This window comes from Symphalangus syndactylus, chromosome 18 (genome assembly GCF_028878055.3).
Source record: "Symphalangus syndactylus isolate Jambi chromosome 18, NHGRI_mSymSyn1-v2.1_pri, whole genome shotgun sequence".
NCBI lineage: Eukaryota > Metazoa > Chordata > Mammalia > Primates > Hylobatidae > Symphalangus > Symphalangus syndactylus.
The window spans coordinates 33910878-33929389 of NC_072440.2; the positions used below are offsets into that span (position 1 = coordinate 33910878).

Genomic DNA, 18512 nt, shown 5'->3' on the forward strand with positions numbered 1-18512 from the left:
CTTACTTTGCCACAAAGACCTGGAACCAGATTTATGCTCTCACTGCCAAACTATAGACAATGCTGATGCCCAGTGCCTGACACTAGGCAAACAAGGTTTCAACAGCTACTGCGAGAGGCATAATGGACTCGGAGAATATGCCCAGATAAGAGAAAGTTAGTTTTTAAGAAATCTATTCCTAAATTCAAAAATTTCGATAATTAACCCACAGAAGTAAGTTTATAGAGGAGCAAGAACAAACATCACAAACTTGAAAGTATGCTGAAAAGATCTATTATTGAGAGAAACACAATTTAAGTAATTATTTTTAAAAGATTTTGTTTGAGCCAGCCATGGTGGCTCACATCTGTAAGCCCAGTGCTTTGGGAGGCCAAGGCAGAAGGATCACTTGAGACAAGGAGTGGGCAACATACATGAGACCAGCCTGGGCAATATAGTGAGACCTCATCTCCACACAAAATGTAAAAATTAGCTGGGCGTGGTGGCACATGTCTGCAGTCCCAGCTACTCAGGAAGCTGAGGCAGAAGGATCTCTTGAGCCCAAGAGTTTGAGGCTGCAGTGAGCTAGGATTGTGCCATAGCACTCCAGGCATTTGTCTCAAATGCCTAAGTTATGGGTTGGTATACCATCTTGGCCACAAGTGACTGAAGAAGTGAGCACCTGAACCAAGGACAAACCACATCCAGGATGGTACATGCACATGAAGTTGCCAGCTGGAAAAGCTCTGCTGAATAGGGACTAACTCTATCCCTTTGACTTTGACTAATGAAGACAACCAGATCCTTTTATTCAGGAGTTTAAATTCAAAACGTGTAATAAGATTGAGAAGCCATTAATGAAAGTGAAGCAGTTGGTAGTAGGAGCAGAAACTGAAACAAATGCTGAGATAAGAGAAAATAGCCAACAAACGCTGAGATAAAATAGCCAAGTCCTTTTTACAGTGAAACATAGAGTAGAGAACTCTTGGATGAAGGGATAGTGGAGGCAAGGAGATGACCAGGTCACTAGGGCTATGCTGGATTCTGATGATCTTTCAAAATGCCCATGAATGTTTACAATATCCAGTTCTGCAGCTATCTTATATTCTCATATGAAGCCTGGATATACAGCCAAAGTTGTCTGTCATAATTATTCTACAAAATATGTCCAACCCTTAGAGGTAACCAAAGGGAATCTTCACTCCTTATAACTCGAAGGGTCTAATATGTTATAAAAATAATGTATGTAATGGCAGAAAATACAGAAAATAGAGAAATACATAAAGAGGAAAGTAAAAATTAGCTATAAACCCATCACCTGATATACTAAACATTCTGATGATTAATCTTATGTGTTAACTTGGAGGGTGTTTTTGATGATATTAACATTAGAGTGATGAGCCTGAAGTAAAGCAGACTGCCCTCTATAATGTGGTAGTCAATATCCAATCAGTTTAGGGCCTAAAAGACTCCCTGAACAAGGAAGAATCCTCCTGCAGTCTCCAGACTTCTGCACTACTGGCTCTTCTGGGCCTCTAGGCTACTGGCCTTCGGACTGGAGATGGAACATCAGCTCTCTTGGGTCTCAAGCCTACCAGCCCACACTGAGATTCTGTACTTTCCAGACTCCTTAATCATGTAAACCAATTCCCTATAATCAATCTATCAATCAATCTCTCTCTCCCCACACATATATATATTTTTATATATATATATACTTACACACACACACACACACACACACCCTATAGGTTCAATTTCTCTAGTGAATCCTAACAAAACCACTGATAAAATTTATTTTCTTCCAGTTCTTCTGTGTCCTTTTCCCCACGTCATTAAATACTGCTTGTAAACCATGATTTTAATGGTTATACAGCATTACAGAGGAAGGATGTTTCATAATTTATTTATCTAATCTATTAGTTGACATTTGGGAATTGTTTCTAAGCCTATGATATGACAAGAATACCTATTTATACATAAATTGATACATGAATTTTCCATATACATGATTATTTTCTTAGAATAAATGTCTAGGTGTGGAATTAATGAGCAAGGGTATGAATGTCTTAAAAGTTCTGACACATTGTCAAAATGCTCTCCAGAAAGCAGTGTAATCAGAGTGTACATTTTATAGCACCTTTGCCAACATAAACAATTTTAAAATCTTAGATAATTAAATTCTAAGCAATTAATTATGTAAAAATCAATGCTTGTAAAACTGGAAAACTGAAAGAGAGAAAGCATGAAATGATTTAAGATGTCCGCAAAGTGAAACACTGATATGCTTCTGCATCTGACCCACCTATATACTTTACTTCTATATCTGCCAGTGCTTGCAGACAGTTCTCGTAAGTTACTTCCTCAATACCGAGCATTCCAACAGCATCGTACACCTGTTTGGTCTGCACAATGAGCTCCTCAGTTCTTGTTTTAATTTGCTCTGGTGAAAGATCCCATCTTAAAACATTTCTGCCAGCCACAGTATAGGAAGACATTGCCTGAAGAGGAGACATCACTTCTCTTCCTAATGTCATTCTGAGTAAAATCCTGGAACCACCAAATCTAAAAAGAATCAGAAAAAGAATAAGAATTAGGGATTTCTGTTGGTCCAAAGGCAACATATGAATGTGCATTATAAAATTAAATTTTAAATTAAAAAGAACCTTTTTAAAAAAACAAGCAAATACTCTCAGGTGAACACATATGCACAAAACTAAGTGCCCCTGTATTTCCTATTTTTCTTGCATAATTACATAGTTTTAATGAAATTTGTATAATTCAAACACTGGATTGTTTGTGTAATTAAATCATATAGAAAAATAAAGTCAGGTGTTGGAGCTGTAATAATTCTCCTTTATAAATTAAATCAGTAATCTTCCCTCCCTCTCTTTTTTAAGACAGGGTCTCATTCTGTTGCCCATGCTGGAGTGCAGTGATGTGATCATAGCTCATTGCAGCCTTGACCTCATGGGCTCAAGTGTTTCTCCCACCCCAACCTCCCAAGTAGCTGAAACTACAGGGACATATCACCATACTGAGCTAATTTTAAAAAATTATTTGTAGAGATGAGGTTTCCCCATATTGCCCAGGCTGGTCTTGAACTCCTGAGCTCAAGCAATCCTCCTGCCTTGGCCTCACAAAGTATTGGGATTACAGGTGTGAGCCACTGCACCTGGCCAGTATCTTTTTTATTTTAATATTTTTCCAATGCTAACTTCCACCTACTATGTACACAGACTCGAAAAAACCTTGCAAGTTTAGCAAGGAAACATTTAAAAGCTTCTCTTCTTATACTGAACACCATTTTTTTTAACCAAAATTTCATGTAAATTAAGAATGACAATTTGAATTTAAGACTTGGAAAATAAACTCTGGGATAGCTATGCCATTATCCTAAAAGAAAAAAAGAAAAAAGAAATTGTTAAGAATAATGATACCAGTTTTTACTCCCTTAAAACATTCAAACTAGTAATACTGATGCCATGTTTCTCTCTCTGTCTATATACATACACAATATATACATATATATATAAGTATATATAATTTTAGGGCTTACAAATAAAAATGTTATATTTAGTAGCTAACATTTATTGTCTGTTCAGGCACGGTTCAAAATACTTCCCATGTAGTAACTCACTCAGTCATCCAACAACCCTCTAAGTTATATACTGTGGTTAGTCTCATTTTACGAAGAGAAAACTAAAACACAGAGAAGTTAAGTAACTTGCCTAAAGCCACGCAGCTAGTTGTAGGGTCACAGGTAGGATTAAAAGCCAGGCAGTATGGATCCAGAACCCATACTCTTAACCACTATGCTAAGCTTCCTTTCTATTATCTTACAGGACCCCAAAACAACCTTATAAGGTAGGTAGGGCATTACTGTATTCTCTTCTGATAAAGCAATTGAAGCCTCAGAAAGACTAAGTGACTTGTTTAAAGTCATTCACCCAGCTAATATTTATGAGCATGTACTGTATCTAGTTACGTGACAGGCAATGTGGATAAATGGCAAATTTTCTTAGACCCTGACATTCTAATACAGTAGAAAGGACAAATGGATAAATATGCAATTATACTACAGAGATGAGTGTTATGACAAGGGTAAGCAGAGAGAACTCCAAACGAAGGGAACCCCATTCTGGTCTTGGGGCAGGGGGAATGTGTCAAGAAAGATTTTCTAGAAGAGCAACTAGCAAACCAACATTTGAACAATGTGTAGGAATTATCCAAAGGTAATGCCATAAGGGGAGAGAAGGCTGAAAAGGTAAGTAAGGTCATTTAGCAAATGAAGAGCCTTGGGAATCATCAGAACATCCAACCTTGACCAGGCGCCGTGCCTCATGCCTATAATCCCAACATTTTGAGAGGCTGAGGCAGGCAGATTGCTTAAGGTCCAGGGTTCGAGATCAGCCTGGGCAAAATAGTGAAACATTGTCTCTACAAAACATTAAAACAACAACGACAACAACAAAAAATGCCCCCAAACATCCAATCTTATTCTGAAGGCAATTCGAGAGCCATAGAAAGGTTTTAATCAGGTGAGAGATACTAGATTTGTGTTTTAGAGAAATCACTCAAATTATAATGAGTTGAAAGGTTTGTAAAAGAGATCATTCAAGAGAGAAGTTGTTATTGGAGCTATTGGGCCTCATGATTAAAGCACACAAAACTAGGAAATAGGAGGAATTGGAATGATTTAAAATATATTCAGGAAGTTGACTCAAAAGGACTTGGTACTGAACGGATGGAGGCGGTGGAGGTGAGAGAGTCAAGAGAGTCAAGGGAAAGGAGGCTTTTTGGGGGAAAAAAGAGAAACTCGATTTTGGACATGCCAAGTTTGAAGTGGCTACAGAACATGTAAGAGGAATTCATTAACATTAAGTGGTAATTGTACTTATAGGAGTACTCAAGGAGTTTGCAGAGTGAGAAGAGAAAAGCATTGGGGCCCTAACTCTAATATGATCACTGAGGTAGAAGGAACATTAGGCCAAGATGGGTTCTAGGACAAGTAAGCAGTGGGTTGTGACAAGTAAGCAGTGAAAACGGTACCAAACGTACAGACGTTGAGAAAAACTGAAAAGTCTTTGTTGAATACAGCAGCAGAATGCCATTCATGACTCTGGCAAAACCAGTGTCAGGCAAGCAGCAGGGGTATATAGGTCAGACTACAACGATGGAGGAATAAGGAAGAGGTGAAGAACTGGAGAGAGTGTGCACCTAGGTAATTCTCTGTGGATTTGGCCGTGGTAATAAGCAGAGCTAACGCAGTGTAGTTAAAAGAGGCTGAGGCACAGAATAGATACATTTTTCACATAGGAGAGACCTAAATACTGACCTCTTCAACTTAGTCTCCACAAGAACTCACATCCACATACTAGTTGATGCTTACAACTTGAGGCTGCCAGGCTATTTTCCAATACATTTTCACATTTCTTCTTCCACCAGTTGAGTTATATACTAACTAATGGTTAAGCCTGTTGTTTCAAAACCTGTTTATGCCTGTCATGCTTATTTTCACATAATTTAAATATTTGACTGATTAAATGTATACAACATTTAAAAACTTATTTCTGGGATACGTAAAAGGTTTCAGAAATACTTTTAAAAAGAGAGTTACAAAAAAATCAACTCCCACAAAAAACTTGTCCTTAGGAAAGACTGGGAAAGGAATTGTGACAATTCAGAAGGCTTCTGAATTCATACTACTTATATGTTTCCTTATACTCATGTTCCACTTTCGAGAAGCTGAAACTGGAAATCAAAGATGATGTATTATAGGTGTAGTTTATACAAGAAGGATAGTGAGAAATGCCAATCAAATCATTTATAGTTAACAAAAGGCCTTGGTTTTAGATCAAAAGATTTGGGAATAAATATGTTTTAAATTTGCACAAAATATCTAAGCAATTTATCATAGTTATGATTCTACTTGAAACCACTTTTTTTTTCAATTACATTATTAAGATATTTAGAGAGACTGAGCTCCCTACAGAGATAGGAAGAAATGGAATATAAAACATGAGCAATGTTTTAGACAGAAAAACTACAGTCTCAGTAAAATCAATAAAACAGTAAAATGGGAGAAATCAGGTTATAGTAAAAATGTGAGATATCTGAATTTAAGACCTCAAGGGTTAAGCAGTTTTTTTGCAAGAGTGTAAAGAAACAAGAGTCTAGTTTGGATAAATTGCCTATGTGAACACTGGAGTCAGCAGGTTGATGGTGGATCCCGGGAGTAGAAAGGAAGACTGAACCAGGAACCCGAGTATCTGAAGAAGGAACTCCCAGCTGACTGGGAGAGACAACATGAGCAGGATATAAAATGGGAAAACCAGATCATGAGCCTCAAAGGTGTTTTTACACAATGGTGAAGAAGTGCAGGACATCACAGTGGTTGGAGGGGGCCTCTGGGGGAAAAGAAGAACTGATCTTTCCTCCTTACTTTGTGCTATGGGGTGTGGGAGGAAGAGAGACGCATGGGAAAAATTTTTGTCAGGGTTCAATGGGTTTTAGAAAAGGTCAGGAAGAGAAGGGAAGATCCAGGGAAGAGTATGAAAAAGTGGAGGAGTTTATTTACCATAGGACAAGGGTTCCAGAAATAACAATGGAGAAGTCAGTGCAGTAGATGGTTAGATATACATTGGTTGTCTAGCCATTAACCTCTTCCCCTATCTAAATATATGCACATCTTCCTCCCAACACTCATATACCCCCAACACAGTTCATGTTCTTTGAAGGTAGCTGTCCCTACCCTCAGTACTCTTGCTTGGAATGTTGTAAGAGAAGGGGGTCTCATTCTCACTAAGTGTGAGTACACTTATGTCCTTGATTGCAGCTGGCAGCCATCCTATGACAATGAGCAGAATCTGATTTATGATAAAACAGACACTTTGAATGGCAGAATGAAGGAAGGAAACCAAATATTTAAAGACACCAGAGAGCCCAGAGATCAACTAATTGTAAAGCCTGACCGTTCCAGTTATGAGTCAGTAAGTCCCCTCTATGATGAAATCAGTTAGAATGGGGTTTTATGTTATTTGCCTCATATAGGATCGTACTGATAAAGGAATGAAAACTGATAAAGGAATAAGTACAGGGAGAAACCAACAGTATGGAGGTCAGAGTACAAGAAATGGCAGATGAGTAGAGGGTCTCACATACTTGGTGTTGGTGCAAAATAATAAAGATGTGAAGTTCAGGATTTATACAGTTGGCTGAAAATTTCAAAAATAATTATTTCTGCCAACAGAGGCCACTAAGAAAGAGTCAGTCATGGCCATGACAGGCTGTACTTCAAGGAAGTCCCAGTATAGGTAAAAAGGCTGGCCCTGAGATGACTGAGTTACATGAATATTAAAGAGAAGAACAATGACTAAAACATAGGACGTATCCATCTTAATACCCTGTTCTTTTCACCACCCCTTAGTATAAACCAATGACTATAGACAAATTTCCATTAATATTCAGGTTTTTTTTTTTTGGAGATGGAGTCTCACTCTATCCCCTAGGCTGGAGTACAGTGGCACAATCTCAGCTCATTGCAACCTCCGCCTCCCAGGTTAAAGCTATTCTCATGCCTCAGCCTTCCAAGTAGCTGGGATTACAAGCTTGTGCCACCATGCCTGACTAGTTTTCTGTATTTTTATTAGAGACGGGGTTTCACCATGTTGGCCAGGCTGGTCTCAAACTCCTAACAGGAAGTGATCCGCCCGCCTTGGCCTTCCAATGTGTTGAGATTATAGGCATGAGCCACCGTGCCTGGCCTATTATTCAGCTTTAAAAGAAAATTACTTTAAGCATTTCACTGATAAAATGACCTTCACTGGTTTTCATCTATTTCCTAACATTTACTGGAAGGCTGAGTGGTCACAGCATATCTGATTGTTTGTTAAGTTTTATTTTGTTTTTAATTGACACACAATAATTGCACATCTTTATAGGGTACAGTGCGATGTTTCAATACACGTATACATTGTGTAATGACCAAACCAGGTTAATTAACATAACTATCACCTCAAACACTTGTCATTTATTTGTAGTGGGAAAGTTAAACTGATAAGGATGTCAATACCTCCACCTCGGCTGGATGCATATATGTTTTATAGTTTCTAAGGCAACTAGTGAAAAGCTATTTCTCCCTTAATGTAATACTATCCCCTGAACCTGGAAGGGCTAAAAAGACAGAAACAAAAGCTAGAAATCATGATGTCATGGGCCAACTAAACATATTAAAATTTTTATCTTAATACTTTTTTTCTCACCTTCTGAGATTTTACCTTAATTCTTTTCAGGATTCATAATTCTTGTTACCAAAGAAAAGGAATGGTAACATGGGAATGCCTTATACTTCTAACTAAAACATTTTTATCTACTGAGTACTTTCTTTCTGCATTATCTCTGCCTTTCCTCTCCCATCTTTTTGTAGAGCATCCCTCCTCTTCCCTTTTGTTACATTTTCAAGCTCACCCAATGCTTTGGATGCTGGTAGATTGATCTCGTCTTCCCCTTCTGTGCCTCTGCAGCCCTGGAAAGAACTGCACCCGGGTGGGAAAACCAGTGCACCTGTAGTCATTCCAGCAGCTGCACTTGTATTCTTGAGAATCTGGTGAAGATTTTTGTCTGACTTTTTGCAACTAAGAGCTACATAAGTCAAAAGCAGACAACCGGCATGAGCCTGTCTTTTCCTACAGCAGTTATTATATCTAATAATTTGAAAATGAAAAAGTAGATCAAATCTGAGATTCCAGTTGTCTAATTAAACACTAGATTTCTTTTTCCTACTACAAAATTCCAGGCTCTTTATTATTTCTGTCTCAATCATACCTTCTTCATCATCTCTGTTTTGAAAGCACTTTTCAAAACACGACCTTTGTGAATTTTTTTTTTTTTTTTTTTTTTTTGAAACAGGGTCTCACTCTCTCACCCATTCTAGAGTCCAGGTGACGTGATCATGGCTCACTGTAGCCTCAACCTTCCAGGCTCAGGTGATCCTCTTACCTGAGCCTTCTGAGTAGCTGGGACTATAGGTGTGCATGACACCTGGCTAATTTTTTGTACTTTTTGTAGAGATGTGGTTTTGCCAGGTTGCCCAGGATGGTCTTGAACTCCTAAGTTCAAGTGATCCTTCCACTTCAGCTTCCCAAAGTGTTGGGATGACAAGCATGAGCCACTGCACCAGGCCAACCCTGTGAAATTTCTAACCAAGAAATAATACAGAATACCATACTGGAATTGACAGGAAGGTGCATTTGCTAGCACTGTAATCTCCTGTGTCCAAAATAATATAATAATAATAATAATAGTGTTCAGGCAAAGGAAGAAAGCTGGATAAATTTTGACAGAAATCATCAGGTTACAGAATTTCATTTGGACAAATAAATATGCCATAGTTATTCTGAGTTAATTATTGCCTTGAGACTTTTGTAAAATATTTTATGGAATGTACTTTCAGAAATGTTGATTTATGGGGTTCATTTTCTTTTGAAGCATAGTTTAAAGTCCTCTACTTCCTCTCATCAAGGCTTTCACCATTCCAGTTCACCCAGATCTGAGCTTCTATCACCTTTCATCTGTGCCATTCATTTTAGACATTTAAATTACTGTCATCACCTATTCAATTAGTTTGTTTTACATTCTAAATGAAACTAGGACTTTCTCAAGCACAATGGCCACTGTACATTTCTTTCATCACAAACCCCCATCCCAATGCACTGCACACTGATGAGCAGACAGATGTTCATTATATACTTGAAACAAGATGGGACAAATATGACAAAAACATTAAAGCAACACCATCTTCCCTCATGATCACAAGTAAACATTCATATAGGGAAACACGTTTTATTACAGCCAGGGCTATAGTGAAACTATATTATGTAAAATTTTACAACTTCTACCTCCTACCAATTTACATTTTTTCCATCCTTTCCCTGTCACCATGTCACTGTGTTGTACTACATGGTTTGCAGGATATTTCCAGAAATTTGTCCCAATTCTTTGAAACCCTTGGCAAATATTCCTAGTATTTGCTTTGCAATTAATGTTTCTCTACAAGCTGCCCTTGAGGTCTGCATTAAATCAATCCCCCCACAAGACCGGAATTCCTGTATAAGTTTAATTATTTATCTTGTGTGGCTATTACATCAGAAACACTCTAATCCTGATTTCTACTATTTACAAAGTTGTCTTTCCAGCCATTGTTTTGACTAAATCACCCCTCTCCTCACAACTTCTCAGGCCATAGCTCAAGTCCAGGGTCATTTCATCAGAGCATATAGGACTCCTTTATTTCTGATTTCTGCAATGCCAAAGCCCAGCTACACACCTCACTGAGGCTTACCTGTTTCTCTTTTTCTTTCTCCTTCCTTCTTTTCTTTCTTCTTTCCTTATTTCTCTTTTTTCTTTATTTCTCTCTCTCTCCCTCTCTCTCTCTCTCTTTACTTTTTTAAAAGACAAGGTCTTACTCTGTTGCCCAGGCTGGAGTGCAGTGGTGCAGTCATAGCTCACTGTAAACTAGACCTCCTGGACTCAAGCAATCCTCCTGCTTCAGCCTCCGAAGTAGCTGGGACTACAGGCGTATGCCAGCACACCCAGCTAATTTAAAAATTTTTAATAGAGATGGAATCTTGCTATGTTGCCCATAATGAGCAATTCCTGGGCTCAAGCAATCCACCCGCTTTGGCCTCCCAAAGTGCTGAGATTACAGGCATGGCCCACCGCGCCAGGCCAACTTATCTATTTCTTCAGGTACTTAGTCCATTTCTTTCTTGAAGCCTTCAGCCAAGCAGCACATTATCCACTAGACCTGTGCAGTCCAACATAGCAGGTACATGTGATTATTTAAATGAATTATGAGTAAATAAAATAAAAAATTCAGTTTCTCAGTTCTACCAGGCACATTTCAAACATTCAATAGCCACTTGCAGTAAGTGGGTACCACACTAGACAGCACGGATGGAGCATGTTTTTGCCACTGCAGAAAGTTCGAATGGACAGCACTGACTGGATGATCTCACTCCTGAGATTCCACGTGACAGCACACGTATGCCAAGCAGCCCTGCCTGTGCCCTTCCTTGGGTACCCTTTCTCCTTTCCACTCGCAAACCAGGTTCCTAGGTGTCTTCTCTGGAAGGAAGAAAGGACAGAGAAACAGAGGAAGGGAGAACTCATTTACTGAGTAGCTCATGTGTGCAGGAGTGTTAAAACACTCATCTAATCCCCACAACATGCAGAAATAAGGAGTAAGCACTACTTTCAAGAGCACAGTGTGGCAGAAAAGACTTTCAGTTCTTTCCATAGGGAGCAGGGCCAAGGGTATTGATAACATGATTAGAATATAAAAATGGTTTTTCCACAAGACTGTTTAAATTTCCTGTCCTTATTATTTTACAAGTGAGAATTAATCTTATTCACTGACTGAGCTTACTAAGATAGAAGTCATAAAAGTTTACCTAAAGGTTTCTAGTATGAGACCTTCAACACAGCAAATATTTGTGAACTTACTGTTTCCTCTCTGCTGTGTCCTTTCACAGCATACATTCTGCCACTGTCCCAAAAGTTCAGCATCACCAGTTGGTGAAGCTCTCCCATCATGCCAGTCTCTTTCTCCGACATTCATCCCCCTGCCCTACATCCTCAACCTTATCACAGGGCACTGGCTTTTCCACTTTGTCTGAACTGTAACCTGGATTCCTGGTGAATGCACTGCCTCTCCCATGAAGTGCACTCACATTCTCTCAGGCTCCTCACACTAGGAGGCCTTGACACAGGGTAAACCTCTCCTTGATCCTCAAAGGGCTGTCCAAATCATTACTGCACTAAAATTCTAACCCTCTGAGGCTACTGGCTTCCTGCTACATCCCTTACTAACTCTCTTTGTTGCTGTCATCAACTAAACTCTTTGCCATTTTCTCATATTCACCAAAGAATTATTAGCTCTACAGTCCCTGTATTAGTCTATTTTCATACTGCTATGAAGAAATACCCAAGACTGGATAATTTATAAGGAAAAAGAGGTACAACGGACTCACAGTTCCACATGGCTGGGAGGCCTCACAATCATAGCAGAAGGCGAAGGAGGAGCAAAGTCACATCTTACATGGCAGCAGGCAAGACAGTGTGTGCAGAGAGCTGCCCTTTATGAAACCATCAGATCTCGTGAAACTTATTCACTATCATGAGAACAGCACAGGAAAAATCTGTCCCCAGATTCAATTACCTCCCATTGGGTTCCTCCCATGACACATGAGGATTATGGGAGCTATAATTTAAGATGAGATTTGGGTAGGAACACAGCCAAATCATATCAGTCCCTGTCTAAAGTTCCATAATCATCCCAGGGAGACTCTAAGGGTGGGTGGACAAGGCTTACCACTCCCTTAACTTCAGTTTCTTTTTTCTCTCTCTTTTCTTTTAGGACAGGGTCTCGTTCTGTTGCTCAGGCTGGAGTGCAGTGGTGTGATTATAACTCACTGCAGCCACAACTTCCTGGGCTTAAGCACTTGATCCTCCCATTTCCCTAATAGCTGGGACTATAGGCATGCACCATCATGCCTGGCTAATTTAATTTCTGTAGAGATGGGGTTTCCCTATGTTGCCCAGGCTGGTCTCAAATTCCTGGGCTCAACAATTCTCTCACCTTGGCCTCCCAAAGAGCTGGGATTACAGGCATGAGCCACTGTGTCCAGCCAATGTCACTTCCTTAACCTATTTCACTCCAAGAACCTTTGTGTTTATTATTCTTACCACCACTTGTAGATGCTCCTTGGAAATGATAAAGTCAGCTATTCCACTGTAACCACAACCTTCTGTTTTCAGCTTCCATTTATCTACTCCCATGATTCTTAGTTTTCCATCTTCCTTAGAACTCCAGTCCTTTAATTCCTCTATTTTCTCACTCTAACAGACTTCTCCCATAGCTCAACCCTTAGACCTGGATGACTGCTGTACTTTGCTTTTGTTTTTGAGACAGAGTCTTGCTCTGTTGCCCAGGCTGGAGTGCAGTGATGCAATCTTGGCTCACTGCAACCTCTGCCTCCCAGATTCAAGCAATTCTCCTGCCTCAGCCTCCCAAGTAGCTGGGATTACAGGCATGTGCCACTACGCCCAGCTAATTTTTGTATTTTTAGTAGAGACGGGGTTTCACCATGTTGACCAGGCTGGTCTTGAACTCCTGACCTCAGATGATCCACCCGTCTTGGCCTCCCAAAGTGCTAGGATTACAGGTGTGAGCCACTGCGACTGGCTGACTGCTGTACTTTGGCAGGCTTCACTCTGGCCCTCCTGTGTCTGCACTCAGCTCAGGAGAGGTAAGGGGATGTGCTCATGCAAAGCTTGCCATTACCATCCTGCAACTGTGCTTTGGGTGACAAGACTCCAGAATTCCTTGCTCAAATGGCTCCCAGAATCTGTGTGGGCCCCTTCCCAGGGTCCATTTTCCTGAGGGTGAACTGCACCATTGGTTTGTACATATCTTGCACTGAGGGGTGGCCATTAAGAGCAGGGAGTGTGGTCAGAGTTTGGACATATAGGTGGGGGCATCCATACACATGTGAGGCCCCTCATGGTACAGGAGGGGGCCAGGGGCGGGCTTCCAATTGTAGTTTCACCTCAAGTTGCACAACTGTTAGAAGTGAACTTCATCTATCAGGTCAACCATCTCTCACCAAAACCCCAACTTCCAGTCCTTCTGCTATATCAATCTTAAAAACCTCTGCTCAGGACCATTTTAACCAGCTACCTTCTCTATTCTCATAGCAGGTTCTGAATAGAGCTATGGGTTTTGATACTATTATATCATGGCCTCTGATTTGAGTTGGACTCCTAAGGCTTCAGGAAAACCCATCCACGAACATCTGCCTCCCATGACCTATTATTTCAAACTGTGACCAGCCTCCCCGAATTTCTCCTCTCACCATCAGTAGCTGACCTTGCTGCCTACATTACTAAAGCCATCACACAGAAATTCCCTCCACTTCCCTCCTACGAACATAGCTGCATCTGTATCATCCATTTCTCTTTACTCCTAACTAGTATAAGACAAATCTGACTCGCCTAAAGACAATTTCTTGCTCTGTGCTTGGGTCCTATCCAATCTCTTCCAGAGACATCACCCTATGAAATATCATCTCTCTCAGCAAAATCTTAAATGTGTCATTCGTACTGCCCCTTTATACACACATGTGCTGGAGTACTTACATTTCTCCACCTTAAGTAAAAAAAAAAAACTTCCTTGATCCTGGGTCCCCCACTAGACACCACTATTTCTTCCTTTCCCTTCATCCTCAAGACTTTTCAAAGTGGTCCAGCCAGCCCTGATATCTTTTTGTTCTTATGTCCCACTCACTCTTCACCCTACTTCAATCTGGGTCCTGGTCTCATAAAAAAATGGAAACTGCTCTCACCAAGGTCCCCAGTGATTTATACTAAATGCAACAGACATTCTTCACTATTTACATCTTGACTTTTTGTGATACATGACAGTGTTTTCCACTGTTTCCTGTTTTTAACTCCCTCTTTTTTGGGAACTTTTCCCTCTTTGGGCTTTTGTGATAATGATTCTTCTTTTCATTTGATGTCTCTGGCTGTTCCCTCGTGATTTTTATCATCAGTTGTCTTTTTTTAGGTTTTGTTTTTGTTTTTTAGCCCCTTCTCAGGATTCCTTAGAGCTCTTCAGGATTCAGTTCTATGGCCTCTTTTCTTTTCACCTTGCACACCATGCCTGTTCCATTTGTATGGCTACACACATGTCACCTATAGCTAAACACTTCCAGATCTGTACCTCCAGCACAAATCTCCTGAGTTCTAGACCCACATGACCAACTGCCTGTTGGGTAGCTCCACTTGGATGTCAATGGTCACCTTAAATACAGTATGCCTAAAATTAAATTGCTCATCTTCCTTGCCCCCAGAACCAAATCTGTCCTCATTCTTTATTCCTTATCTCAAGGATGATCACCAGTATGTACTCAGTTATCCAAATCAGAAACCCAGGAGGTTCTTTCTGGATGCCTTCTAATCTGTTCACCAGATTGCCTGCAGAGTAATCATCCTAAAACGTAAATCTGATCATGACACTCCCTTTCAGTGGCATGGTTCCCCAGTGACTTCAGGATCAAGTTCAAGCTACCTACTTCTGAATCTACCCTAACTACCATGCTGGCTTTCTCAGTGCCATCCTTTTGCTCTCATATCTATGTTCCAGACGTAATGAACTACTTTCACATCTCCCTCAAACTGTTAAGCTCTCCTCAGGCCTTTGCAAGATACTACACCAAGAGTTTACATGCATGTTCTTATTTAATCCTCCCAATAAGCCAAGAGGAAGATATTATCAACCCAATTTACTGGGTACAGAGAAGTAAAGTAGCTTGTTCAAGGTCACATAGCATTTGTGTGGCTGGGAGTCAAACCCAAGCCTGACTCCAGAGCCCATATTCTTTTGTATTTTTATTTGTAAACTGAAAAGTATCTGAGGGCCCTCATTCTTTATTATCCTATACTGATGTTGCAACTCCCATCCCAGAAAAGGAAATAATCAAATTTCTCACCAACTGTACTTCTCTGATTTTGTACTTTGCTTTTAACGGGGAGAGAATAAGGTGAATTAAAGCATACATGCTTACATCACATGTCTGACTTGTTATCTCTACCACTCCCTGAGAGATTGCTGCAGGGGCTGTGGAGGAGTGCCCCACTTTAGCTTTCATCCAGCTCTGAAAAACAGGTCACATAGACTTGGGCAGCTTTTTAGTCACCTGTTCTCAAAGAGTAAAACCACTCAAACCTGGATGACCTGGATGGCTGCCCTCTGTACCCAAGTCTCATTTTTTTCCAGAGTCCTTTAATGAACTGTTCATAGGTAATCAATAAACCACTAGGAAACAGTGTACTTTTATTGATAAGGTTCAGCTGAGGGATTCTTTTTTTTTTTTTTTTTTTTTTTGAGACAGTCTTGCTCTCTCACCCAGACTGGAGTGCAATGGCCTGATTTTGGCTCACTGTAATCTCCGCCTGCCGGGTTCAAGTGATTCTCCCGCCTCGGCCCCCTGAGTAGCTGGAATACAAATTTTTGTATTTTTAGTCGAGACAAGGTTTCACCACGTTGGCCAGGCTGGTCTTGAACTCCTGACCTCAGGTGATCCGCCCACCTTGGCCTTCCAAAGTGCTGGGATTACAGGCATGAGCCACTGTGCCCAGCCTCAGTTGAGGTATCCTAAGAAAACACTCTATGCAATAAATGCTGGTTCTTTATTCCCTATTGATAGGATTTATTGACTTGTTACTATCATCTATCATCTGGAATTATGACTATAATTCAGACATCAGCAAAAAAAAAAAAGGGGGGGAGAGAGAGGCTTATTATAAAAGGACTTCCCAAGAAATAGTTGATTCAGTTATTCCTTCAGCAAATATTTACTGAGGTTACAAAGATGAATAAGACAAAGTTATTAGCTTTCAGGAGCGTATAGACTTGTAAGGAAGAAATATGGAAAGAGATATTAGAACATCAGGTAGCAGGCCGGGTGTGGTGGCTCATGCCTGTAATCCCAGCACTTTCGGAAGCCAAAGAGAAAGGATCACTTGAGCCCAGAAGTTCAAGACCAGCCCAGGCAACATGGTGAGACCTCATCTATAGTCCCAGCTACTTGGGAGGCTCACTTGATCCCAGGAGGTTAAGGCTACAGTGAGCCACAATTGTGCCACTGCACTCCAGCCTGGGTAACAGAGTAAGATCCTGTCTCTAAAAATAATAATGAAATAAAAGAATATCAGGTAACAAATTCTATATTAATAAAGCAATGGAGAAAGAAGAGGACAGTGCATGTGACTCTGCCTTGGGGAATCTAGGGAAGACTTTGGTGAGGATGTAACTTCTAAACTGGCTGAGTCTTTCAAGACAGCTCTATGAGGTAAGGTGGGTACACGGGTTTAATGGGGTGTGGAGGGATGAGAGGTAAGGCTAAAATAGGTTAGACCAGATTTGTGTCTTTTTAGTGGCTTTCATAAATAAACCAATGAAGGAAACAAAAATGCTTTAATTGGGTTGGAAATTTCTGATGTACAATGTATTAAGATGATGGACAGGTTGGGGCTTAAATACAGTTCTGAATATTGGTGGCTGCTAAGTCTTGCAAGAAATTCTGGGGCCATTCTTTTCTGTTTTCCATAACTATGAGTTTCTTCTCCATTTCTCATTCTGCATATACAGACATAACCTTAGAACTCAGTTCTCCTCTTTCACACTGTTTGTATAAAGCATTTTTTATCATTATTGGCTACTAATAAACAGCTAATGGAATTGATCTACAGTACCATACTTTTATTTTATTTCAACCAGGATTTGTGGAAAGTTTTCTAAGTATATTCCAGAAAATGTTACGCACAGTTACTTCTAACTGAAAGTTCCTTAAATTCAATGCATCAGGATCTGTATGTCGGTTAATTATTTGTTCTATATAATCTGTATTAAAAAGTTTAAAAATAAATGATACTTCTTTTGAAGACTGTTTTGGCCTTTTTTATCTGTAAGACAAACAGACTATGTTTATAAATTAATCCCCTATGTAGTCCCCGGTGCTTAGTGAATATTTGTTGATGGAATTAAAATCCACGTGAATACTGAGCTTTATTACTACCCAATGCTAGCCATAGCTGTACCAGCAAGGCTGACTGATCTGCTTCCCCAAGTCAGGAGAGAAATTGAAGACATTTTTCCTTTTAATTCTACTAGAATGTAAGCTCTTTGGGAATGTGGTCCACGTCTTAGTCATTTTTGTATTTCTTGGCAAATGTGGAAGAATGTGTTCAGCATATAACATATATGTTTTAACTGTTCAATCAATGAGTATAGAAAAGTGATGAAAATCTAAATTAGTCTGTCCTAAAATGACCATTAAGTTCAGTCCCAGACACCAAGTAAATAAAGCAAATGATAAAGCAATCAAAAGAAGATGCTAATAACAGAGTTGTTGAAGAAAAATAATTATGTGAGAGACATGTCATAAAGAGACTTTGAGTCATGGATAGATAATCTACAATACATGCCAGTACACTTGAAGAGCAAAGTGCTACAATTCGACTGCTCTTGCCTCCACCTGCTGGTATAGGAAAGTAATTTTTTAGATTGGGCAGAAATTGTTTAGCAACAATAGAAAAATGCTAGGAAAACAGTGGGCTTTCAAAGTTATCTTGCCAAGATAATATATAAACTTCCTATAAACAACCATTCACGAAAAATGTACACCATGAACTCGGCTACAAGTATTTTGAGTATAGAGGAGAACTACCCTAAATATGGAGACATTCTGGCCTTTATTCTGAGTAGCCTCTAGCATTTGGTAAAGTCAAAAGCATTATGAGTTTTCCTTCATTGTACAGTCTCTTTTTTGTATTGAAAAAAAAACTGCATTTAAATTTGAGGACTAGAATGATCATTACAACTTCAGTGGTCTAATCTTGGTCTTATGTAGCATAAATATACATTTATTTTGCAGACAGTGCCACATACATCCTTAATGTGTACAACTTCC

The 18512-nt window shown here is 39.7% G+C and overlaps 1 protein-coding gene across 4 annotated transcripts in view; it reads right to left on the reverse strand.

The window, feature by feature from the left end:
• The window catches only part of NLN (neurolysin), a 103953-nt gene that overhangs the window by 62336 nt on the left and 23105 nt on the right, over nt 1-18512 (reverse strand). For 3 of the 4 annotated variants that reach the window (XM_055252268.2, XM_055252269.2, XM_063623238.1), the window contains exon 2: nt 2285-2544. In XM_055252268.2, coding sequence (XP_055108243.2) covers nt 2285-2544 — 260 coding nt within the window. Of the gene's footprint in view, nt 1-2284; nt 2545-10654; nt 10665-18512 lie in introns of all 4 variants that reach the window. The other variant, XM_063623239.1, reaches the window with a different exon arrangement.